The sequence below is a fragment of the Pimephales promelas genome, chromosome 15 (genome assembly GCF_988280905.1).
Source record: "Pimephales promelas chromosome 15, fPimPro1.hap1.1, whole genome shotgun sequence".
Lineage (NCBI taxonomy): Eukaryota > Metazoa > Chordata > Actinopteri > Cypriniformes > Leuciscidae > Pimephales > Pimephales promelas.
In genome coordinates this window covers 21,822,045-21,849,907 of record NC_142783.1, presented here as the reverse complement: position 1 = coordinate 21,849,907, position 27,863 = coordinate 21,822,045, and the positions used below count along the sequence as shown (strand labels likewise).

The window sequence follows — 27,863 nt, the reverse complement described above, 5'->3', positions numbered from 1 at the left end:
GTCAATCGTTCTCTGAGATTTGTTTTCATAATAATCGAAAGTAAAGAGTTTTATCTCTATGGAGCCTCATTATGTTACTTTGTTAGTTTGGGGCTGAGCCTTGTTAGTGGTATAAACTAGCAGTTTCTTTTTACTTAGTTAATGCCCCCATTACTAGCATTATACGCTAAACAGTTATTAGAGATAAAACTCTTTACATTCGATTATCATGAAAACAAATCTCAGAGAACGATTGACTAGGTACCGATGTTTTATTAGACCAAAGGTTCATTGTTCGCCGAAGTTCTCCTTTAAAGGAGCATTTCACCCATTGCAACATTAATCTTTATTGAAAGTGGATCATATATGTAGTCGAAATGTAAAATCATTTTTTAATTTGGTGCCCTCTTGACTGAGAAAAGACAGAAAATAACCAAGGGGCGCCTTTGTGTTAAAAAACTACAATTCCCAGAATTCCCCAAGATTGCACAGCTCCGCAAGACACACCCACTAACCCACCCACCGAGACAGCGCAAACAGAGACGCAAACACACTCTTCCGTCTACAACGCTAACTTTAGCTGTTACCAGAGTAAGAGTTTGAAATTCATTTCAAACAAAATGTCTAGTTAGTTGGCTGTGGCGAGCAGGACGATCGAGTGCGAGGGATGTAAGAGGACGGCGCGCTGCGCGAGGCCGGTGGCGTGAGTGATAATGAAAGACACCTGTAACGGCGCGCGCCGGTGCGTCTCTCCCATAAAATGGGGAGCGACGACCGCAGATCGAGAGAGAAACAGGCCTGGTTTTATGTTTTGTTTCTGTTGTGTGTAACGCTGGCTTACTTTCGTTTTGCATTTGTTCATTTTACTATGAAAATGTTTAAATGTTCGCCGGTTCATGCCTCTTTCTTCCCACAACATTAAACCCCGTTCACGTTACATTTGTAAACACATTAACGTTAGTGAATTACTCCGCGTTTGTATTTATTTCTGTATGGTGAATTACTGCATGATACCTGGATGTTCTGAAGGCGAAACTATCACAACACGTCCGTGTGCTCGTCTGATTCAGAGATTTCCTCCAGGAGAAATTGCCATCGTTGAAATTGTCTGCAGCAGACGGACTCTGTGTCCGTAGGCCGTGACACGCAGCGAGAGTACAAGCAACAGCAGGCCGCCGAGCTCGACCCAGTCCCGACCGACAGCCAGGCGTCTCCTGCTCCTTCATCAGCCTCAGCTGCTCTAAACTATACTGCAGCTCGTAAAGATAGCCACGAACATCGGATTCGAGCAGCAGACTTTCAAAACCCTCTTCTTCCATATCATGTTTAGTTTCTTCCATTATCATAACTTCATATCTCCACAGGGCTTGTTAGCTTAGCTTCCAAACAAGATGGCGGATATTGATTTCAGTTTCTGCAAGTGAAGTCCCACCCACTGATCTGTAATAGGCCTGTTGGTGAGTGGGTGCCACACCCTTGAATAATAATGAGCTAATCATTGTAGTCTGTTGACATTTCAATGAAATGTGACTTCCTGCTTATCGTGACGCAAAATGACAATTATTACGTCACGATAAGCAGGAAATAAAACACTTAAATCCTTATTTCTCCCATCTCAGGGGAAAATAAGGGAATAAACCATGACCATTCAAAAATATGACTGGGTTTCTAAAGATACAAAGCTTAATGCAAATGAGTGAAGTGACCCTTTAAAGCTGCAGTCCGGGGTTTTTCCTCTTTGTCGCCATCTCTGTTCGAAATCTGCAATTGCATTCGCAGAATTATCAACTTAGGTGTCCAAATACTCTTTGGAGTCAGTGTACATTCTTCCTTTGTCACAGCAGGGGTTAGAACAGGGCTGTTGTGATCCCTCCCGTGAGCCCGGCAGTGTCTGCTCCTCCTACAGGTGTGGCACGAGTTGTTGCCCTGGAAAGTCTCTTTTTCTTCAACCTAAACCATTTCTTTTCTCTGTTCTTTCATTTCATATATTCTCCAGGACGTCACAGGGCACAAATCCTCTCTTTTTTCCACTGGCTACTCTGATGAAGCCATTGTGTTCATCCTCACTGCTGACACAAATCTGAAAGTGCAGCATTATTAAGCTGTTTGTGGCGGAAATCCAAGTTAGAAATGATTGGACTACAGCAATTGCTTAAATGTACTCACTTGTCCCTCTTTCAGGGTGATCTGCCCTTGTTCCTTACAGCCAATAAAGGTTCGGTGACATCTGAACACCCTGTCGCCTGCCCTCACCTGATGTGCAAAGGATGCCGGGAAAAAACCTATTCTATCTTCAATAACACCCTGGAATTATTAGTAAGATACACAAGAACAACATTTTTAACTCACTGAAATGTATGTTTAAATATGCTATTGAATAAAGTAATAATTTTGACATAAAAATTAATTTTGTTCAGTTGGTCACGAAGCAGCACACATGTAGCGTGAAATTTATATAGACCCCTTCAAAAAATTTTAATGGTGCTTTGGTGTCTTTTTCTGAAATTTGAAAGCTTTTTTTCCTCATCAATTTGTAATTGCATGGATAAGGGCATTCTCCTGTTTGACTAATCACTAAGAATTTCTGTGTATTAAATTTTGTAATACTTGAAATGATCGTTACATAGCACTTTAATTGCACTTTTTGTAATTAATTTTTTTTGTGAGCATATCAAGTTTTAAATCAAGTTGCAGATTGGTACAGAACATTTCATAAAAGAGAGAATAAATTTTTAACTATGAGAGTGGAAGTCTGCAAATTTGTCATGATTTTACCTTCCACCAATCATCATTGGAATCATCTGCCAGGATTATTCGATCTCCAGGTCTGCAGGGAGATAGGAACACATTAGGACAAATTAGACATTACAACCCCTTTCAATAGTACGAATTAACTTTTGGAATTGAGTTTGGATTGAAAGCTTTGATGAGGCAAAATATTTGGCGATACCCTCATTCCATCACACGAGGCCAGAATGAAACTGCACATGCAAAGAGATCTAAAGTCAACAGTCATTTGCTGCCTCAGCTTCCCGGCGAGGTTCTGAGAACCTGACCTGAACCAAAGGATATGAAAGTGCTACTGTATGAGTGATTGTAAAGAGAAAAGCGTGCAATCAGAATCAGCAGGGACAATAACACAGAGGTCACAATCAAAGTACCAAACCAAGCTGTTCAAACTCTGTCAATTTAACATCTGCCAAAACCACAGGTTTATGTTAATGGACATTTCATGTTTATACAGTTTTTATGTTTATAGCGCTCCATGGACAGGAATATAGCACATATAGAGTAAAACTTGTAGATCACTTCAATGATATTTTACGATGATTTGTGTCCTTTTTGAAGCTTGAAAGCTTAATTCCTCATTACTTTCCAAATTGGTGGTGAGCTGCATCACAAATAGTACTATGGCACTATTCAACCTGTTATTTTATTGCAAGAAAAAAAGTTGCACTGCTAAAAAGCCATTGACCTTCATTCATTTATTAAAATTAGAATCTATTATTTATAATTTATTATCAAAAACAGAAACCCTGTACAGTTGCCCATATTCTGAAGTAAATTTTGCACGCTCCAGTGTGACCAAACCTTAATTACAAGGTCAGCATCTTTTTGAACAAATGTTTATTTAACAGATTATTTAAATGTTTATTTAACAAATTGAGTTTTTTTTTCTTTGTTTGTTTGATTTTGTCTGTTACTGTTTGCGTTTTGGACCATGTGTGTCCTTAATAAAGCTTGATTACGATGAATAGAAACAACATAAAATCCGTCTACTCTAGGCAGAAAACTGAAAACTTTTTTCCCCATCAAAACTCATGTTTATTCAGGAGTATGCTTGTAAGCATAAGGTGTGTGTTCAGCATACAAATAAACCCTGAGCTAATTGTTATTATCACCAGGAAGTTGTCCAGAAGACAGCCAACAGCCTTCCTGTGACAACCAATTGCATATCCTGTTGAGGATATTGGGCGGGAATAGAGAGAGAGAGAAATCGATCACATGAGTGAAGACTCAAATCAGCTGTGACACTGAATATCTCAGCACTTTTCTAGTATGTGTGTGAGAGGGAGAAGGAAGTGTATTATAGATGTTAGTAGGATAGTTAATGCTGTTAATACCACAAAATAAATATAGGAAAGGAATAGAACAGCAGCTCTTGCCTCCTTTGAAATCTAAAAAAATGCGTTGTTCTCACCTCATTTCCAGGTCTTGGTTGTCTTGTTGGGTGAATCCGAACAAAGCCACGTAAGTATTGAGCTGCAGGGGGTCCCTCTTCAGTTCTCTGTTTGACTACAGTTTAAACATACAGGGACATAAACAGAAAGAGATTATTACAATTTACATCACAAATCAACAGAAATTATACTGAAAATGTGTGTAGTGAAAAAAATGACATTAAACTTTTAATTTTAGGTGTTAATGTTTAATGTTTTAGAGTTAAATTCCCATCACTCCTGAGTTTATTAAATATTTCAGATAGCATTTATGTAATGCAATGAACGGAAATATTAATAATAACACATTATTGCCAGAAGGATGAGTTAAATAAAGACAGATTCCAGAATGCAAACATTACTGGGCTGCAGACATTGGCAAAGGTGGATATGTTTCTTAAATTTGGACTTTTTCCACCAGCTCCTGGGAAATTTTAAGTATGAGTGTGTGCACACAGACACACACACACACACACACACACACACACACACACACAGAGAACTCTGTGCTACATAGCCTGGTGCTACACAGCTGAAAAAAGGTTAATTTTTAGAAAGTAACAAACAGGAAAGATGGTTTGTTGTCATAATGGTTAAAGCTCAGTAGCGGTTAAGTTTTGAGTCTAAAGTAAACATTTCTCCAGTCTTAAGTGTCACATGATCCTTCAGAAATCATTCTAATATGCGGATTTGGTGCTTAATAAACCATTTTATTAACATCAATGCTGAAAATGGTTTCAATGCTTATCATTTTTGTGGGAACTGATTTTTTTTATGAATAAAAAGTTCAAATGAACAGCATTTTTTTTTTAAATTAAAAAAAATTGTAACAATGAAAAGTCTTTACTGTTCCTTTGAGCATCCTTGGTAAGTATAAAACTTGCTGACCCCAAACTTTCTAATAGTAGTGAATCTCATATTTGTTTTGCTGTTTAATTTGCCTTATTATGACAACTCAATGAACTCTATATTTTTATTCGTGGAGAATAACGATGCAAAGTTCAATAGCTTTTTGGTAACCAAGACTTACAGTATGTGCCTATATTGACTGACCCATAGATGCTTGACAGCCATCAATGGCATAAACAATATTTAAATATATATATATATATATATATATATATATATATATATATATATATATATATATACAAAGTGTAAAAAGAGATTTTGTGATGCTTACAGATGATTCTTCAGATTTCCTTTCAGCAATATGAAAATGTTCCGTTCCATTCTCCAAGGGTGTAAAAACTAAAACACACAGTACAGTAAAAATCATTGAGTGAAAACTCTCATTGAAGAACAAACCTTGCTTGTTTTCTCATTATAACATGAAGTTAAATTAATGATGCTGTTATAGTGGGTCATTTGGTCAGAGTGGTGGACTGATTAGACAAAAATAATCATAGTTTCTCGGTCATGCTGGCACCAGCGAAAAAAAAAGTCTCTCTTCCCAGAGCAAGCACAGTCGTGGACACATGAATTCACTGAAGCTGGAGGTCAGTCTGTGATGAACTGAAGACTTTCTGATACTATATCACAGTCTGTCCAAACAACGGTGTGCCATTTAGGCTTAATAAGTGTGAATAATGGCTCTGATCAGAAGCTGGCAGTTTGGAGTTAAACTGAGGATTGTGAGATGGATGAGCAGATATGTATGAGCAGTTTCTGCTTGGTCAGTTTTTTCATAGGGTGATTTAAGGCAGAGTTTGAATTCAAAAACTACTTTTAAATAAAAAATTAATTTCTTACATTTTTTTTTTTACAATTGTAGTTTTGTAATATAGATTTATTCTTATTTAGGAAAGCTCAATTTGTCTGGAAATAATTTTTTTTTTTAACAAGTTCTCACCATTGTCGCTGGGTTTCCTGGTGAGTTGAGCACGACTGCAGTGGGCCGCCTTTTCCTCTGGTACCTGAGCCACATCACTGGTCTAAACAAACGAGTAAACACATGAATTCTCTCAAATACACATATATGAACACAATGTGTCTTAACAAATGTCTTTAAACGTTTTATGTCTAAAATACATAATAGACAATGTTAACATTACTATTGACAGATTTATTAATAGCATATAAATTATGCTTTTATCTTTCTTATGCAAATTATTTCATGGTTGATTTATTTCATCCTGGCTTCATGTTGTTTCTTATGTCTATTCTCTCTCTTTCATCTCATTCTCTCCCTTTTTGGTCATATTTGCTTTAGAGAGGCATTATCTGAAGCTGACCATCACTTCCTTTCAGGGTATGCGTGTCTGTGTTTGTTTCAAGCAGTAAAACATTACATCTGGGACGCTTAGATTCCCTTACAACCATAGTAACTTCACATTAGATGGTTTAAACATTCACATGAACACACAGATTTGAAAACTTGAGTACTAAAAAAAACATAAATGTAATAAAGTAATAATTTGTTGTACATATGATAGGGACCAAAGATGAATCTATAAATAACATAATGATGACAACATTCTTGTTTTATAAGAGCGATTTACAGAAACAGATCCCTGGGATAATGTCTTAAAGGGTTAGTTCACCCAAAAATGAAAATTCTGCCATTAGTTACTTACCCTCATGTCGTTGCAAACCCGTAAGACTTTCATACATCTTTGGAACAAAAATGAAGCTCTTTTCTTTCCCTCCATTGGCAGCTATGCGACTGACACTTTGACACTTCAAAAAGTTCATAAAGAGATTGTAAAACTAATTTATATGAATTGAGTGGTTTAGTCCAAATTTTCTGAAGAGACGGAAGCTTTCTGAAGCTCAAACATGCTGCATAACACAAGAATGAACCTCATTGGTTTTATCTGTTTACCACAACTGATGTGTTAATGAATGTTTATAATATGTGAACAAAAGCCTAAATTCAATCTGTTCATCAGATAAAGTGATCGTGTCTCTTCAGAAATTTTTGACTAAACCACTCGGTTCATATGAATTCGTTTTACAATCTCCTTTATGAACATTTTAAAGCGTCAAAGTGGTAGTTGCGTAGCTGTCAATGAAAGCTGTGAAAGCTGACAGAAAACTCTCAGATTTCATCAAAAAAAAAAAATCTTCAATTGTGTTCCGAAAATGACTAAAAGTCTTACGGATTTGGAATGACAAGATGAGGGTTTCATTTTTGGGTGAACTGGCCCTTTAAATAAATGAATAAAGAAGCACTTTTTATATACTGTAGAGAAAATATATATAGGAAATAATAATTGTGAATTAAGACTTGAGCAAAGAGAAGCTTTAAGAGATTAAATTTAATTGTCTTGAATGTTTCATTGAATTAATCATCACCACTTTTTTTTTTTTACCACAAGAGCTTCATTTCACAGCCGAGCAAATGCACATTAAAATGTGTTATCAATTTTTAAAAGCCGAAACTGAAGCAGATTGTCTGCAGGTAAATTATGGATGCATGTTTACTATGATCATCTTAACCCAAACCCCAGTCGATTTTATTGCACACACTAATTTGCATTTAAAGGGCCAGACACAAGATGGTGCGTTTTTGCTAACCCTCAAAAAGTGACAACTTTAACATGCTATATAAAAATATCTGAGGGGTATTTTGAGCTACAACTTTACATACACACTCTGGGGACATCAGAGATTTTTTTACATTGTGTGAAAAGGCATTATACCACTGCTTTAATTACCTAGAACAAAACTGAAAAACGTTATGAAGGCCTTTGTCTCAAAATAGTCAATTTTAATCGATTAGCATTTGCTACATAAATCTACATACATCAAAATTCATTAAATATTTGATCATATTAGCACAGAATCAACTTTGTGTTGCTGTCCGGGATTATGTCAATGATAAGCCAAATTTCCATGTGCATCAGTTGAACCGTTATAGCACCTAGCACAAGCTTATGGTGTACTCACACTAGGCACGTTGCCTTGTACAGTGCCCTGGCACGATTGGCCTATTGATTGCCCTATAAAAGTGTAGCATCCAAATAGTAATAGAAGATGTTTTTTCTGTAGTAATGATGACAGTAGCGCACACATGAATAGTAGATATGCCGAGCTCTATCACGGTCAGTGATCACACTATAGTGTACCGCGAACCACGTCTGGGCACACTAGTGGACAAACATGTCAAACGATCCAGACATTGGATGTCAAACGTGCCCGGGCACGGTTCAGATCGCCTAGTGTGAAAACATCCTTTGGGGCCTCAAAATGTAGGTCAAACCATTACACACAAACACACCACACACAAGCGTTGCATCCATTCTAACTGACACATTCCCATCAGACTGGATTTTTTTATGTAACTTCCAAAACAAAAAATGATTTGAATATTTTAACAAATTCAGTTGATTTAATTTTGTAGGTAAAATTTTTTTTATTTAATATAATATTTAATATTAATATTTTTTAAAAATATTATTTTTTTACTATTTTTTTAAATAGTAATATTTTTTTAAATATATATTTTTTTTATTATATTTTAAATATTTTAATTAAAACACTAATTACAATCATCTATTTTTAAAATGTATGAGAAAAAAAGGATACAACTTAACAAGTGTTTCTTACAGAGTTTCTCTGTGGTGACTCCGATCCACTGGTCCGCTTGTTCTTTTGTGCCAGAGAGGTTCCAAACCTCAGAGTCTCATACACCGGGTCAACTCTACTGCAACAGGCTAGGACAAAAAAAAAAAAACGTAAAAATGCTACAAAATGTCAGTGACCATGATGTTCAAGCTGGTGATGCTATGCCATATTATGCAAAAGTAAAAAATTAAATAAATAAAGTTCTACATATTACTCACCAATAGGCATAACCTCCCTAATGCAGCCAAACTGTTCCTGAATCAGCAGGGGGGAGCTAGAATATCTCCGAAAACCTTTGGGCTGCAATCAAACAAACAGGATCAGTGGATTTTATCATTTCATTAATTTCATAACTTCATATCTTTTTGGTTTTCATGAGCACCTTGATAATGATATGTAAAAACAAAAATAAAATGTATTTATGCAAAAAATACCTGAATCAATTATTTAAAACACCAATAATTCTAAATCTGAACAATTGGTTGTTAATGTTAACAAATGGTTGTTATCATGAAAAAAAAAAACCCAACATCAAATAAAAATGTAAACAAATCGCAAGATAGCACAACACACCAAACTCATACCTTCAGTGGCATTTTAACTTGAGCTCTGTTTAATCTCTGACACTGCTATAGTCTCATGTTAAGTGCCTCAAACAGTTACCATGCCAACATTTCAAGCTGATTCTTAAGATTGAAATGAGTAAAAAAAACATCACATCAAAGACATTACAGAGAGACTCACAAATTACAAAGATTTTAATATGCTTTTTTTTTTTTGAAAAAAAATGCAAATGCATTTTTTAGAGTCATTATTGTTAAAACCATGTTGGTATAAAGAGATGATGATAAATAATATTGGTAATATAAATATTGGTGTTTATTATGTCATATGCACCAATATATGTACATACAGTATATTGGTGCATATGAATGGTAATAATTAGATTTCATTCTTCCTTGTGTTAAAAACATGATTATTGAGTCGCCTTGATTATTTAATGATGGTTTGGTAAATATTTCAGAGCAGAGCTTATACATAAACTTTGAGATACATTACTTATCAATCAAACTGAAAAATATTGAGGTATAATTTTAACTATATATTTCTCAGCCCTAATATGCACTAGTATACACCTATAAATGTTCCTAGTGTTCTCAAACAGGCCTCTTTATAGCTGCAGCATTACAGTGTACATTTGCTTCATGCCTGGCAAAACAGCTGGTTTGTTATGACTTAAAAGGTTAACTTTTTAATTATTAATCCAGTGTCAGTCTGATAGCATTCGACTTCTTTTTCACACACACACACACACTATATAAATGACTGTTATTGAGGCAAATTAATTTGATTAAAGCTTTTTGAATACATTTGAATGATTTTATGCCCTTAAGATACACCAAGATACAGTGATTTAAATCAACAAAGAACAAGCTCCTCCAGAATTATATCCAGGCACACACATAGCCTAAGAAAGAAAGAAACCTCACCATGCCCTTATTAGTATTTGTTGTGTTTAGTCCAGGCAGGGTGTCTACCTACGCAATCAGCATCACAAATCTACTTTAAAGACTTATTTGTTAGCCATGACTGGGGTTAGGGACTCATTTAAGTACCACTCGAACCCAGCGAGAAGCTCTCCAGTGCTACTGCATCACATTTCTCCAAGAGCTCACAAGGGGAATCGTGTAAACAGACATGTTCAGCGCTGAAGTAGATGCTAATAAATGCATTTAACAAAAGTGCACCATGTCTGGAAGTGGCCTAAAATACAGAACTGACTTAACTGAAAAACGTCCATGTGATTTTTTTTCAACAACAACAGCTACACCACTTGAAAATAATGGGAGTTTTAATGGTTGACTAACAATCAGGACTGTAGTAAAGCACTCTTTTGAAAAGCACTCGTAGCTCAAAGGTTCTCACTGATTAGACAAGCCAAAAGAAATAAACAGAGTTTAAAAATAGCAACTTGTCCACTTTAGAGCAAAAGTGGAATTAGAGCCGAATCCTGTGGGGAGTTGTTCTCTTTTTAATCCTGACCCCCCACAGCTATATTTTCCATCTGCGAGAGCCCACTACATCATCAGGAGACTCAAACCTGCCAAACCGTCTCAAGCACAAGCACAGCATTTTTTCCACTTCCTTTCTTGATGATCTAATCGTAGAGATCTAGAATCAAAAGTGCTTGGGTCTAAGAATAAAAAAAACATTGGTCAAAGGCGATTCTACCCAAAGTACTTTTCTTTTCAACAGTTGCTTCTGTAGTGTTTTATGGTGAACTGTAACTTGACATTCAACAACTGTAAAAAAAAAAAAAAAAAAAAAAAACATTTGTTAGGATGAATAATGTATCATAATGGGCTCTATATAGCAGAATGGGTGAGATAATGCAGATATATAAATAATACCTTAAATTTTAGGTATTATTTATTATATATTTTATATTATTATAAATTTTTATCTATTACTATTCAGATCATAGTGTAATAATATTTTACAATATTAATGATTTACTGCATTTTTAGTTAATGCCATAAGCATAAGTGCCTTCTAACAAAAACATATTTGGGATTAGTACGATTTTTTTGAATGGCATTTTGTGTATTCAAAAGTAAAAATTCTACATATATAAAAATATATCTTGATATTAATATAATCTGTTATTTGATTGATTTTATCCTAGAAGTATGCAAAAAATTTCTACAATAGTAATAGATAATAATTTTTTTGAGAAAGCTGTGAACTTGTTCTCATGGTCAGTCACTCATTCTCTGAGAAACCGGACTCACTCTGGCATCGCAGTGAAACCATGGGAAAACCGATGGAAATTTTAGCACTCTTTTCCTTCTTGCCATTTTTTTCCTGTGTGTGGGGGGGCGTGTGAATTTCCCATAAGAGTCGTGACTTGTGGGTCCCCCGAGTAAAGCACAGAGGTGTTTACATGATGGATGCATCTTGATATTCCGTATCAACTATCCTATCCTTCCTCTCCCTCACTTTCTTTAGTACACACCAGAGAATCATTAACATTCATACTCACGCCGCAATTCACAGAAGGAAAAGACAGACTGATGAATCACACCTTCAAATCACCAAAAATAACACTCTCAAGAGTAACATATCTTAACACTCAAACACAAATCTTCACCTACTGGCAGAAAGTAACAACAAGAAAGTGGTATTACAAATTACTGAACAAAATTATACACAAAACACTTTTGTTTTTGCCCCCATTTTTCATGAGCTGAACTCAAAGATCTAAGACTTTTACTATGTACACAAAAGGCCTATTTCTCTCAAATATTGTTCACAAATCTGTCTAAATCTGTGTTAGTGAGCACTTCTCCTTTGCGGAGATCATCCACCCAGCTCAAAGGTGTGGCATATCAAGATGCTGATTAGACAGCATGATTATTGCACAGGTGTGCCTTAGGCTGGCCACCTGTGAGCTGAATGGACTATATCGGCAAAGGAGAAGTGCTCCTTAAACAAACATTGATCAACCTGAGCAACAAATGAACACTGAATACTTGTTTAGTTCCACATTTAATTTCCAAGATTAACCAAATATCAACAAAACAAACAAAGTGTGTGTGCGAAAAAAAAATATCTTACCAATTTCCCCATGCATCTCTGTTGTCCAACTCCATCCAGGCACTTGTGGTGGATACCCATCTTGCAGGCCTTGCACCGGAGCCCCAGCTTAGCATTGGTGCCTAGCAGTTGAGGTCATATTGAGTTAATATCAGGTTTAATAGTCAAACATATTGAACATGTATTGAACAACTATTTGTAAAAAACAATGATATATTACTGCAAAACAAAAAGTGATCAATAAATACAGGTCAGAGTAGGAAATTCCCATTAGTGCAGTTTTGATGTGAAATTCGATAATCAAGACTAACAGTTTGTTCTTTTCCATCCACTATTAATTCTTAATTGGCAATTAAATATTTAATTCTAAATAAATGTATATTCTTATTAAAGGGTTTAAGGGGTGCAATTCTGCAAGTGTTCAGGTTGATGGTCATTATTCTGGCCTACGTTTCTTTTACCTAAAAAGAAGATCCCTTTTAAGCGGATCATCAAATTTTGGCTTCACAGTCCCAGAAACACTTGCAGAATCCAAACTTATTAGTACTACTGGAAAATGCAGGTGTTAATGCTTTGCTAAGCTGAACAGAGACAGCAGAAGACAAACAATAGCCAAGCATAAAGTTTGAGAACGCATGTACAAGAAGCTATCCAATAAAACAGCAGTCTTCTTATCTAACAGGAATCCTTAATCCTGCTCTTCTATTTGCTCAGTTTCAGCATTTAATATCACAACACCTGGTGCGCAGGACATGTATATAGAGACAGGTTTCATTGATTTAGACGGTTTATGGATGGACTTAGAGGGAGAATGAAGTAGGAAGAAGTAGCAATGCATGTGTGCTTCGCCTGCTATCAAAATAATATTTTTATTCATTTGAAAGCAGGGAATGTAAATCTACTCAAAAGGCATTATGTGTAAGCAGTGAAACTCTGAAGCTGCATACAAAATGTAAACAAAATGATAAATAAATTCACCAAGGGACAGCATGTTACAACATCCATTCTCTGCTTTTTCCAGTAACAACAACACTCTTGTGCCATAAAATAATAATACAATCCTTTATTCCATAAATGAATAATCCTCCAACTTCTCTTATTATAACTCCGGGTATTGCGTATTTAAATATTACCATTACAATTACACTTATTTATTACAGCTAGTACTGAATGTTTTATTACCCAAAAAAATGTTCCCATCACAAATTATGAATCACTTTATTGCATGCTTCTTTGATGATCTTTAGGTAATGAAGAATTAATAAGGCCTAATTGCTTACAGAAATTAAAAAAGTGCCTCTGCGGGATAAACATAATCAGATTTTATTGCAGTGATACGATGAATACAAATTAATGAAAAAAAAAGTTTGTTAAAGTCATTAGTCTTTCCAGCTGCTTCCCAAGAGTGAGCTTGAGAATAAAATCACCTATTGGAAAAAGTCTCTTCAAGTATACTATACACTCACGTAAGGATTATTAGGAACACCATATTAATACTGTGTTTGACCCCCCTTTTGCCTTCAGAACTGCCTTAATTCTACATGGCATTGACTCAACAAGGTGCTGAAAGCATTCTTGAAAATTGTAGCCTTTTTTTTTTTTTTGCCTATTTGTAGTGGAGATGAGAGGTACCCTGTGGGGTCTTCTGCTGTTGTAGCCCATCTGCCTCAAAGTTTGTGCATGTTGTGGCTTCATAAATGCTTTGCTGCATACCTCGGTTGTAACGAGTGGTTATTTCAGTCAAAGTTGCTCTTCTATCAGCTTGAATCAGTCGGCCCATTCTCCTCTGACCTCTAGCATCAACAAGACCTATCAACACTCATACTGGATGTTTTTCCCTTTTCACAGCATTCTTTTTAAACCCTAGAAATGGTTGTGTGTGAAAATCCCAGTAACTGAGCAGATTGTAAAATACTCAGACCGACCCATCTGGCACCAACAACCATGCCACACTCAAAATTGCTTAAATCACCTTTGTTTCCCATTCTGACATTCAGTTTGGAGTTCAGGAGATTGTCTTGACCAGGACCACACTCCTAAATGCATTAAAGCAACTGCCATGTGATTGGTTGATTAGATTATTGCATTAATGAGAAATTGAACGGGTGTTCCTAATAATCCTTTAGGTGAGTGTATCTCAGCAGCACACACAATAGCTGTTTTCATTAACTTTCAAGGTACATACACTATGTAACTTTTAGCGGTTAATAAAGAAAACTCCAAGCGTCTTGCTAAAAAAAAAAAAATTGTAGCTTCTCTCAGTTTATAAACTTTTTCTCGCAGTTTATGTTTATGACGAGTCACTCAGGTACTCTGCAGCGGTTCCCAGGTCTAAAATAGTTCAAATAGAAATGCTTATAATAGGCATGCTATAGTGATACAGGATAAGACAAAAACATGATTTGGAAAATAGTTTCATGATGGACTCACTCGTTATAGAAAAACAACAAAAAAAAGTTACATAGTGTACCTTTCAACCACTAGAAAAAATTAACACATAATTTACAGCATATATATAACAGCATGCATAGCACAGCTCTGGAAAATAACAGCACACACAGAATAATTTAATCTATATTCTTTTGGCAGTAACAAGAAATAACATTCAAAAACAAACCCCTCAATCCACCGGGGCTTGATATTGACCGCTCTAGTGAAAAATTCTATCAAGCATTGAGGAGCTACTTCATCATATGCATTTCCTGAGAGTGCTGAAAAAGTCATTATGAGCACAGAAGCAGGGAGAGGGTGGGGGGAAGATGAAGGGGGTTATCTTATTTTGATTCGGTTTCTAAAGTAAAGAAACCGAATCAAATTTCTTCGGTTCAATTCATTATCAAACAGAACAGACTTACCGAACACCTTGCCTGCTCCCCCTTGGCAAGCTAAAAAAAAAAAAATTACAGGAGAGAATCCCTCTTGCATTACAATTATTCCATGTATCATAAAAAATAAAATTGTGGTCATATAAGTCAACATGACATTATTTACAGCTCATTCGAGGTTAAAACAAAAAAGTCTCTCCGAATGACGCAATGTAAAAGACTTAAAGCACTAGTTCACCAAAAAAATGAAAATCCTGTCATCATTTACTCACCCTCATGTCGTTTCAAACCTTTATGACTTTCTTTCCTCTGTGGAACAGAGGAGAATTTTGTAAAAAATAAATAAATAAATAAAAAAAAGAAAAGAAATCTGTTTTTTGTCCAAACAATGAAAGTCAATGGGGACCAAAAGAATATTTGACCAAAATGACTTTTAAAATGAAAAAAAAAAGAATAAATGAAAACAATTCTCATTTTTTTAGGTGAACTATTCACTATTCATTTAACTACACAAGATCAAAGAGTAGAAAAAAAATACATTTTCTCATTTTGAGTGACCTAAAGATTTAAAACGAAAACTGAAAATTTTGTTATAAAGAAATATGAATGTGAAATGATTAATAGGGTGAGAACATCAGGTCCGACTGTTGTGGGAATGACACTGTCACAGGGCTCATTTGCCCCTGTCTGCTACAACAAGCTGCTTCCAGCTAGCCATCGATTAATCAAACATCACATGCTCTGCCCAGACTCTCTCATGCATCCCTGAGCTGATCACTTCAGCCTCGGAAAAAAATCTTTATTGCATCTTTAATGTGTTTAATGGTTGGGTATTTATGTGTTGAGGGTTTTTTTCTGGGGTCGAGAGATAACACTGGGCAGAACAATTATCATGAATTTCTTCATAATGTAAATTGAAGTACAATAATGTATTGAATGTATTCTTCAATAAAATGCCTGAAAAAGTAAAGTATATAATGTTTTTTTAGAAAGTCGTTCAATGTTTTCTCTTTATTTTAGGACTTGAAAATGATTTCATCATTGAACAACACTTGCAAAAGCAGCATGAGATGTTATGTGGACTTAATTTCAATGTTGTTAATGTCATCAGTTGCCCAATGGAATGGGAATCCACCCACACAGACAGCCAACCATACTCCCAATATGCTAAGCCTCCTTTTATACTTTGATATACAGCATGGCTTCTGTGTCTTCAGAAATAGATGCCTCTGCTCCATCCAAACATGAGAGAACATCACCATGAAAAACGTGTTGCTCTCCGATCCAGAAACTGCTTTGTAAATTGCTGACTGACATTTTGCAATAAACTCAATACCTTATAAACTCAATAAATATTAACACAGAACACGCTTGTTAAAATCTTGTTCTGAAAGAAATACGCAATCAGTTTATGGTCAGTAAATATCTTTACAGCTGCACAGCTGACCATTAAAGCAGAGAGCTGAGTGGGTGTCTTTTAGAAGGACACATGTGCACAGCCACACTACTTAATATGTCTACTAACAATGCCCAACCGTGAAAATATATGCAACCAGAATGTAATTTATTTCTGTAAAATACTTTTTAAGAATAACTGAAAAAAAATTACAGCTTAATTGGAAATGATCCCCAATGAAATGAAACTAGATTAATCCCCTAACTAAAAAGGGCAAAATTGTTGGTTGTGGTGTAATTTTTTATTTTTAAGTTTATATGAACAATTTTCACAAAATAAATATTAAAATGGTTTATGTTTATTTCACTGTTAAACTAAATAATTCATATTTTATGATGGATTTTCATAGATTAAGATTGAAAATCTGGGTCTGAGAACAAAATCAATAAAACAAAAAAGAAAAAATATAGCAAAACAATGAAATCTACACAAAGTGAATAATAAAATATGATGATGATGATGAAGGCAAAAACTAAAAACTGTGTTATAAAAGTGGCCCAAGTTAATGACACGCACACACGTGCAGACACACACACACACACACACACACACACTTGTGTGCAGTGTCCTGATATCTGATCCAAATGCTGAGATTTGGGTCAGTGATATGTGGGCTCATATTTAATCAACCTGTAGAGATTTGGGTCAAACACATGTACACAGGTATCCTGATATCCGATCCACATGTGGAGATTTCACGGTTAGATATCTAGTAATGACCCATTAGTCACAGAAGGAAATTGAGACTTGACACACAAGCAGAAGAACTATACCCTCCACTCGCTATTTTTTCCAAACAGCTGATGAGATTTCATAAAATCCACCTTCCTGCATGGCAGTAATCAGAATTCTGTGGGATAATGAACCGACAGATCATCCCTCATCTAGTGCTGCGCAAGCTCAGGTTCCTCAACATTTACTACAAAGATTTCAAATGCATAATTTGGCCTATGGATGTCCTTTTCTTGAGGATGTGCCAGGACAGGATTAGGAGCCCTGCCCTCATTAGTGCGCTCTTCTGAGTGAATGTTAGTGAGCTAAAGAAGTGATGAGGCCTGACAGATCCATATGCCAGCCACAAGCAGACTCTCTCTCTCTCTCACTGCACATTCACATACAAAAACACAAACCACTATTTAAAATGTATTTAAATATACAATATATATATATATATATATATATGTGTGTGTGGGGGGGGGGGGGGGTTATATACATATTCAATAAATACATATATTAAAAAATGTGTGTATGGTGTGTTCTGTTCACCCATTGTGCAGTGCAATAAATAACTATTTCTTTTTAAACAGATAGACATCTGTCCATCTCACTACACACACACACACACACACAAATTGAAAGCTGAGCCAAAACCTTGTTGCCTTCTTTTAGGATAAACCCACAAATACCCTAATGTATGTAGGCTTAGCTGAGCACATATGCTTTTAGACACCACACACAAGTAGAGCTCTTTATCGTAAAACCACCTCAATGTTTAAAACTGAATCAACTTAGTTATTTACTTGATATAGACAAGCAAATCCAGTTTGGACAGGTGCATAAATATGGGGCATGAAACTTTGAATTGGCTGTAAAACACCTCAATGTGACATAATTTTGTCTTACAGCCCTTTACAACAGCCAAAATACAATTTGGAGACAAAAAAAAAAACATTGGCTTAATTTGGAAAGAGTTGAGAGCCTTAAAGACCGCGTATGAAGCCACTTCCTTGTCTTATTTTGATGAACTTCCATTAAAGGGGCTAACGTTGACTCACGTTGTTCCGGACGGCTGAAAAATTCTACTCACTGTGCTTCGGACAGGTAGAAGGAGTCATTTCTAATATATAACGCATACATTTTAACAACTATGAGCTGGAACGGGCTTACGGGCTTGGAACGACATGATGACATAATTTTCATTTTTGGGATGAACTAACTAACTAACCCTTTAACCATGATTTGAAGCTTTCAAAAGAGCACTCAAATATGACATTAAAGCTATTAGACAATAACTAATAAAAACACAAAGACAATTTGTTTCTCATGGAGTCACTCTTTAACTCATTATGTTTTGCCACTCTATCATTGTTCACTGTTCTGTAAATGGCCAAATCATTGTGTGTTGGCGTCGTCCAAAATAATAGAACATTAGTGTCTGGTGGCGAGACAACAGATGGGTAATGTAATATTCTGGTTTATGCGTTGAGTCGTCTAATCTAAAATCATTATGTTAGGGATCAAAATATGCTCCTCTTTCTAAACAAGCACAGGTTTGTTTGTGCATTTCCTGTTTAATGAAACTCTTGAGCCTGTCATCGGTATATAAAGATAAAACACATCCTCTTACCTACAATCATGTGGTTGCAGATGTCACAGAATTGTGGCTTCTTGAAGATGTGCTCGAGAAAGGTGTGTGCATTGGAGTCCGTCTGGCGGGGGGCACGGGATGGAGAACAGATTGTGATGGGTAGGTTGCCCGGGATGACGGTTGGCAGCGGAGGGGGTGGTGGAGGAAGGGACATCGCTGGGGAGGCTGAGACGGACATACCGATGGTGCTCAGATGACCTGTGCTGCTGCTGACATCTGAGAGCAGTTCGGTTTGAAACTTCACATCCTCCATCGGCCGTTGGAAAAAATTATCAGCGCTTTTGCTCCGAAGACTCTTGGTCTTAAAGGACAGTGAACGCTTTAGCCTCTGCAGCTGAAATAAACACAAAACAGAGTACAGAAAAAGAAGAAGCACCTTTTAGCATCTGATTTTGATAAATGTTCAACTCCATATGGCGTAAACAGCCCCCAAAACATTAAACTCTGTGAGTGGGTAATTGTTGATGCTTGGCAGAAAGTCAAATGAGGGCATTCTCCATGAAACAACCTCCAGATGATTATATGATCTCTCCAGTTATCATAAGTTAACCCAACCTCAACAAGGCTAAAATTACATATTATTTATGTTCATGTAACTCACTGAGCTTAAAGGAAAAAATGCAAAAAGACAAAGGAGAGAACGATGGGCTGTCATGTCTCTTGGTACATAACCTCTTTGTGCGGAGCACATTACCCATGATATCAGTCATACTCTGACAGCCCTCTAAATTAGCTGACAACACCCACCAGGATTATGCTTGCCTACTAAAAATGTCCTGTCGGACACACCAACCTGCTCTACTTCCGAGTACTATGCACAGAAAACGCATTTCAAATCTGAATAAAAATGAAAAGTACCTAAATCTGTTTTTAGCTTTACTTTCTATAACTCCTCATATATTACCAATATATGAACAAAGTGATAAAAGGAAAACATGCTTGTTCATTGAACCATTAAGGGTAAAGGAAAGGGTAAACTCTTTCCAATAAAGATCTATTTGGATTTTACATGATTATCTTTAAAATAAAGTATAATGAAAGGGACGTTTCTTTTTTTTTTCTTTTTTTGCTGTGTATATATATAAATTAAAATGATTAAAATAATTTAATATTAGCAAATAATTTTATGTGGCAAAAACTTATTAAAAAGTTTTCCACAAAAAAACACACTTTTTTATTTGCAGTAATAACTGAAATTATACTACACACAATATATAGCTCCAATATACAGAATCTTTACATTCACAATCACACATCTGCTGGAAAACAATGACATATAATGCAAATTATTATATGAATGGTCTATAATTTTTGTTTTTTAACTGATGCGTTGAAGTTAATTCCAGAACAGAGAGCAATTCCATCAGAAAGCTTTCAGTTTATTTTGCAAGGCATAAAAACACATGTACAGTAAAAGATCAACAGAACTAATGATCAAATGAGTGATTGTTCTATTTGCTGGCACAAAGAAAGAAAAAAAAAGTCCTTTGCCATCTGGCCATCCTTTTTAATAATAATAATAATGCATTTTATTCAATGGCACCTTTCATAACACCCAAATTCACCCTTGTATGAGAAGAGCATTAGTCTATACTTGAAGTGACTAGTGCGTGAATAGGAACTGCAGTATTATTATTTGAAAGAAAGTGACGGAAATGGTAAATATTTCGCAAGTGGAAGTATGCAATCCGCATGATATTATTAATTTGAGCTTCAAAGGATAGTGTGCTATATCCATGATGACACCCAAACTTTTAACCTGTGAAAAAGGACAGATTGCAGTATGGTCAATGTACAAAGAAAGACTATTAGATTTAAAAAAAATAGTTAACCCTAAATGTGTATGTTTGTTTATATGTATGTATGCATGTATGTAAATGTGTGTGTGAGAGAGAGATATGGCCCATTTGGTCAATCCTCTGACGTTGTGTTTCCACCAATCAGAATAGAGAATCATTGCAGAGTTTAGTGAGCTTCATGCCTGTGTATGATGATGATGCTGACCTATTGATTTCTAATGCCCAACAGAGAGTGAAAGATCGATTAGTCCCCAGTCCCGACTTGCCGCTTCTGTCCCTCATCGTTCATAGTTCACTGTCAATTTCACTTACAAGCAGCTTTTCCACTTGAAATCCATGTAAATTGCATCAAATCAAGTATAAAAGTGCAAGCGCTGTTGGTAAAAAAAAAAATTGTTAAAAGTACTTCCTGATATTTACAAGGCACTTGCTTTGTGACAGAACTGTAAACCACAGGTTATCAAGAAAACCATTGCCTTGGTTCAAGTTACACTTTGCCAAGCAGTTACAATAAAATTAATGAAACGGGGAGAGAGAAAAAATCAATGATGCCTGGGACTACTGCTGCTGACAAATGTACTTCTTTATTTCAAGCTTTTGAGGCTCGGTTCCTCACATATTAGAAATTAGATATTATAAATGTCAATCGAAGATAACCCCAGTCTTTTGCACTGATTAAAATGTGACCTAAAATATGATCATTAGAGAAACCAGATAATTTATAGAAATTTCACATAGGATATGAAGTTTTGAATTTAAAATGCAATGAATGTGTCTCTTCCAAAAATAATGGCCAGTACTTCAAGAAAATCACAAAAATTCTACATCTATTAGGAATTCATTCAGGTGCTGTCAGCAGCAAATGCTTGTCCTGTTCTACCCTGACTTTTATACATTTTCTTATAAAACACAAGACAATCAGACACAAAGTAGAGAACAGAAACACATAGAGATTCTAATTCACTTTGGGTTTTAGTCATAAAAGGTTTTCCTGGATCCATTCAAGGTGCCATGTGCTCACGAAGAATATGTTAATAGGGACAGAAATAACCAGATCTTGGTTCAGTAATTCAGATGAGATGCTTGATAGATTAGCAAATAAAAGCCCTGATACTGAAAAAAAAATTCTGATTATTATGCCCAATTTCCTCTCTAGAAGTCATTATTACTCTATAACCGGGTTCAAACAAGGGATGTAAAACCCTGCTCACTAAAAGCCTTTCGTTTCGCATCTTGGAAATCTGTGAAATGCAACCAGCACTGGAGGGTTAAGTTACGAATTAATGGTTTAATTTTGCATTAAAGTCTCCCATTAACCACTAATGGGTCATATTCCTTTAGCAGGATATTACATTCTTGATTTGACATATTCTTGAATGTATTTTATATGGATGCCCAAAAGAACTGATAAGAAAATTGGATCTGACGTCACCAAAGGCCTCTCTCGATAGGCTGCTGAAGTTGCGCAGGACACCAAATAGGCACCCGAGCCGTCCTGCCTATGCCTGGATGCTGCCGCAACACGTTTTAAATTAATTCAAAATTAAGGATAATTTTGGGCTTCAATATCTCGTGGAAAAGAGGTTTTCCCCTATCACGCAGTACGAGACAACCTCTCGTAAGAGAACTAGCCTTTAGTCATAAATCGAATATAATGTGTTTTCAGATTTTTCCTATTTCAAAAAATAATTTTCCTTTTAAAATACTTCAACGGGACTTCAGTAAATAACATAAAATTGTAAGTGCTCAAAGTAACAGCACTGTGTGTACTACAGTATTTATACAAAGCCCTCAAGACTCTTCAGTGAAGAAAACATTTAACTTCATAATTCAGTGATCAATGTTCAAGTTTAAAACATTCACTCAGACGCTCAAACAGCATTTGTGGAGTGAAGGGAAATGACACCAAGTAATCTAAATGATAAATTAGTTTCTGAATAACTATACATAAATAAATAAAGCACAACTGTCTTTCATGACTTATCTCTACTGATTCAAAGACAATAAATATACAAAATTCCCAACTGGCATTGAGCTTTAAAAGCACAGTGACCCGTCCAACATTTCTGGGCTGAATGTAGAACTCAGGGCCACAGATGACCCAGAAAACAGATGAGCTCAAACTCAGGGCCAATGTTACAAAATACCACCAACTACAACCTCATCTTAAAACAACAGATAGACATCAAGATGATACAAGCCGTATGCAGAAAATACAGCCTTATCACAAATTCCCCTTGAAAAGGGGATTCTTCTTTCATAGGATAAGTGAACACCTTAAAATTGACTGTATGAGAGACTGAGGAAAGTCATAATGTAACACATTGGCTGCATCCAAAATCACACCCTCTTGAGTAGGTAGGCTACATATTTTGAACAATTACATCATTACTGCTAAAAAAAAAGTACATTATATAGTCTGAGTGTGTGTAGTATGGTTGTAATCTGGACATACTACATTTGCCATGCTGTCACTATCAAGTGACCTACCAGCAACAGTTACATTGCTTAATTGCCATTCACAAATCCTCTCCTGTGGCCTCATGGGATCATCATATGCCCACTTTTGAATCTCACAGGAAGCAGTCCAGGTACCTTTTGCCTCTTTTATGATTACTGTGAATTCGGACATACTTATTTTGTCAGATAGCCTAGGCTACTGTTTTTCTCCTATATTGTAGTAGGAAAGTCTATGTGCGATGTCGGATGCAGCCATGCCTGTACTTTATAGCCTAGACACAGGGGAGAAAATAAAGAAAATTACTCGGTAACACTTTACAATAAGGTTCATTAGTTAACATTAGTTAATGTATTTACTAACATGTACTAACCATGAGCAATACATTTGTTACTGCATTTGTTCATCTTTGTTAATGTTAGTTCATGAAAATACAGCTGTTCATTGTTTGTTCATGTTAGTTCACGGTGCATTAACTAATGTTAACAAGATTTTAATCAAGTATTAGTAAATGTTGAAAATAACATTAACAAAGATTAACAAATGCTGTATATGTGCTATTCATTATTAGTTCATATTAACTAATGTAGTTAAATAATGTTAACTAACGAACCTTATTGTAAAGTGTTACCAATTACTCTGTGTGAAATTTAATGACTTCATATTTGCGATCATGTTAATCTTAACATTTGTTAGCAGCCTTACTATTTGTTTTGCTATTGCTTTGAATTAAAATGTAATGTAGAATTTGTTTAGCATTTTGAATTAAAAAGTTTCAAATAAAACGAGGGCGAGGGAGGTATGGAGGTGACATTATAATTATCTGAACAATTTGTAAGTATAGCCTAATCTATGCACAAAATTTAAAACGTCCATTCTGTTTGTTATTAACAAAACACAAGCCCCAGTAGCCTAGTGTTACAAGGTTATTAACAACAATTGACACGAGGATACGTGGTATGACAACTTTCATAAGTAAATGAATAGGCTATTATTAAGAATGCAAAGTTTGACACATAGCGTGAAAAACAGACGCTGAAAACCTGTCACAACACTCCGCGGTCTCTGTAATGACAGTAAAAGTGTGAAAGGACTCGTAAACTGCGCACTATAGCTACACACATGTATCTCTGTCGGTTTGCTGTGACTGATGTTGTTATAAGATGTGCGTTTCAAACCTTTGACTCCTGTTGGCTGATGGATGTGGGGGACTTTGGCTCACGGTGCTCCCGTTCGTTCTCCTTGCCCATCGTGTCCTCCTGAATCATGTTCGCTGGCGGAATCATGTTGATAATAACAGTTAAAAAGGACCAGTCTGTTGGGTAGCCTACGTCTGGATGCCAGCGCGCTCTACATGCTGAGTTGAGATGGAAGTTGTGACTGCCAAATGCGCTGAGAATAAATGGTCTGAATGTAGGCTACAATATCTCACACGTTTATCGACTTTCCATCAGTTTGTAGGCTACAATGCAGTGGAGACACGGTCCGCTCGAGATGAACTCACTTTACAGTCCAGCTCTAGCAGATTGACTGATCTCATCATCTGGCTGTCAGGGTGTGGATTAGCCAATCAGAACCGACTAAGGGAGGAGTTCAGATCTGATTCATCCTTATTTAAGTAGGCATTTTTTTCAGAGTAGACTGGCTGTTATTACCTGTATTATTATCTTCACATTCATCCACAAATTGTCAGTTTAAGAATAACAGTTAGTGTTACTGTTTATTTCTATTTTTGGAATGATATGTGCAAATCACACAATGATATGTGTGATTTGGGGAGAATCTTAGCCTACTCCCAAATTAAGGTTTATGCATTGGAGGAATTAAAAACATAAGTTTGGGTGTCAAAAAGGATGTAGCCTATTCTATTTAGGCCAAATAGGGTTATGGACAACATTTCAGCACGCACAGAAATTGTATTATAAATTAGTAAATGTGTGGGGCAAGGCTACATAAGGCCATTCATAACTTGGTTACAAAGATGACACGCCTATATCCACACCAACGTAGGCCTACGAAAAAGCTATATTTACAGTTTAAGCAGGATGAATTTGCTAGTTGTGAATGGAATTTTCATTTGCCTAAGGATAGCAACAGTAGTCTGCGTTACAACGATAAAATAAAAATATTCATTGATAAAAAGTAATTTTCACTGCTTAACACATGTAGCCGTATATTTCAATTTTTTTTTTCAAAAAGTATAGGTGTTCAGATGTTCAGCTCCCAAAAGATATCCAGAAAAAAAAGTACGCGGTTAAACAAAATGTTTGGATAAAGTCAGGAAAACAAATTGAAAAAGGGCCAATATGTTTTTAAACCTACAGATATGCCTGCACAAAAGCAGAATCTGTTAATTAATGTTTTAAAGTATAAGGGAACCAAATATGTGTGTGTGTGTGTGTGTGTGTGTGTGTGTGTGTGTGTGTATATACACACACACACACACACACCTATGATTTTACTGTAGGCTACATAAAAGGGTCACAGACCACCTGCAACTGACACTGTTTGGAGCATCCTTTGTATATTGTAAATATCTTTTAAAACTCATCACATTCTGTTTTGTCAAGGTTGTTGGTCTGCTTAATTCCCATCATTATTTAATTAGTCTCACCATATGTGTGCGATTCTTCTGCATCAATATCCTATGAGCTGTTGGAGCCGGCTCACAAACATTCTGCTGTTTTCATTCAATCAAATCCAGTTAATCTCGTCATTTATAGATTTGGCCGAAAATAAGCAAGAATTACCAATTTAATGCATTTTAGTGGCATCAGATTTTTTTCTTAAAAGTCCATCAGTTGTGATGGCAACAGATGGCATCTCATTTGTATGAGAGGAAGAATGCAGGAGAGCGAGGAAGGGCTGTAATTTTCACCCCCAGCTGCAGAAGAGCATTGAAGGCCACGGGGCAGGAAAACAGGGTCTTAATTATAGGTGACAGAAGGGTTTTGCTCTATTAGTTCAAGTTCTCGCACAATGACACAAGTATTTTCCAGCATCACTGTCTTATTAAGACTGATTAAAGTTTCAATCTTAAGCTGGCTGCTGTTAAATATGAAATATCTTAACAGGCTATATATATGCCAGATACACATGTATAAACTGATTTGTAATTCTGAAAAAAAAAGGGCTTCAAATTTATCTTTCCTGAGAGGAGTGTGAAATTTTCAACTTAAACTATGGCTCATGCCCCCCTTTTATGTGTTAATTAGATATGAGTTCTTCATGGGTTAAGCCAATCACAGCAGATCAATTCTAGAATCACAAGAATTAAAGAAGGAGGATATCTACTTCTTCAACCAGAATCAAACATTTCTCAGGGAATCATGATGTACTTTTCAGCTAATGAATCATCAGCTGTGAACACGCTTTACTTTCTTTCAGCAAATTCCTCCCCAGTCTAAAATAAGGCTTCATCTGTTGCTTACAATATGACATATAAAATCACTGCTCAAACATTTCCCCCATGTGCTGAATCAACAAAGTGATCAGAGGGTGATTTGGCATTGCTTTGAAAATAAAATGAATCTGATTCAATCAGACATCAGCTTTGAGATCCATGCACTTCCTTCTGAGCAGTTACCTTAAAATAGTGTTGATCCGTCTCTAAAAATAACTATGGCTCATGTTATATATGGATTCAACAATATTTTTTTACCTCTGATCCCTGCTAAGTTTAGCATGTGAATAATGGACTGAGGTAATTGCGCTTGCTGCTTGTTTGTCAGATGACTCAACAAACAGAGAAGGAGAGGGAGAGAGAGAGAGAGAGAGAGAGAGAGAGGGAGAGAGAGACACACAGACATACAGACAGATATCCATGACACTGAATATTTAATGGAATCTCACATAAGGTGTGACAGCAGAATCATAAAACAGGAGAGGATCAGTACAGTATCTTAGTCTAAAGAGTATCCACACTTAAATATCATACTTGATATTCCTCATCCTTAAATCAGTTTAATGTGACATACAAATTATGGTCATTTACTTGTATTTAATCCCAGTTCATTGCACAGCCTCATTGAACTAGTCTCTCTCCATCCACTGTTGAAACACAAACAGAGGGAAATCTTAAACTCTCAGCGTAAGAGTGTGATGAAACTGCTTTCGGGGTTTTCCATCTGTTCTATTCGAAGCTCCACATGAATCATGGAGTCAAAAACATAAAAGCTGCAATATGCCCTCAAGAGAAAACACACACACACACACACACACGCACACACACTGGCAGTGGCAGTAATGTCATTTCATGCTCGTTTTCACCAGGGCAGGTCGGCATGCTTCTGCTCTAAACACTTCTGGATGAAACAACATCGAAGCAGAGAACAGAAAACAATTTTAAGGGAAACTAATTTTACATGCATATCCAGATGCCAGCAAACCACCAAATGCAAGTTCTGTGTGCAACAGTTTGATACAGTGTTATTTTCAGCTGAAAAAAAGTCTTGTTTGTTTATTTCTTCAGCAGCTTTAAAATAAATGTATATAATATACGTATAAAATTAACAGCACCATTCAGGTAATACAATCAAACAGTAAAAACTAAAGGAAGTGAAACATATGACGGTACAGCCAGAAAAAATAGC

At 35.9% G+C, this 27,863-nt stretch overlaps 1 protein-coding gene across 2 annotated transcripts; it reads right to left on the bottom strand.

The window, feature by feature from the left end:
• Nucleotides 1-32: 32 nt before the first annotated feature.
• Nucleotides 33-24,788, bottom strand: stac (SH3 and cysteine rich domain). Of its 2 annotated transcripts, XM_039650278.2 has the most exons (12): nt 24,450-24,788; nt 18,994-19,348; nt 15,221-15,250; nt 12,387-12,487; nt 8,987-9,068; nt 8,751-8,857; nt 6,052-6,133; nt 5,383-5,450; nt 4,181-4,275; nt 2,755-2,806; nt 2,146-2,283; nt 33-2,059 (listed from the first exon to the last, which is right to left on the bottom strand). In XM_039650278.2, exons 1-12 carry the CDS (start codon nt 24,555-24,557, stop codon nt 1,961-1,963), a joined length of 1,317 nt encoding a protein of 438 aa, XP_039506212.1. In that variant the 5' UTR covers nt 24,558-24,788; the 3' UTR covers nt 33-1,960. The 2 variants fall into 2 exon arrangements, with proteins under 2 accessions (XP_039506212.1, XP_039506293.1); XM_039650359.2 differs by lacking the exon at nt 15,221-15,250.
• Nucleotides 24,789-27,863: the final 3,075 nt, after the last annotated feature.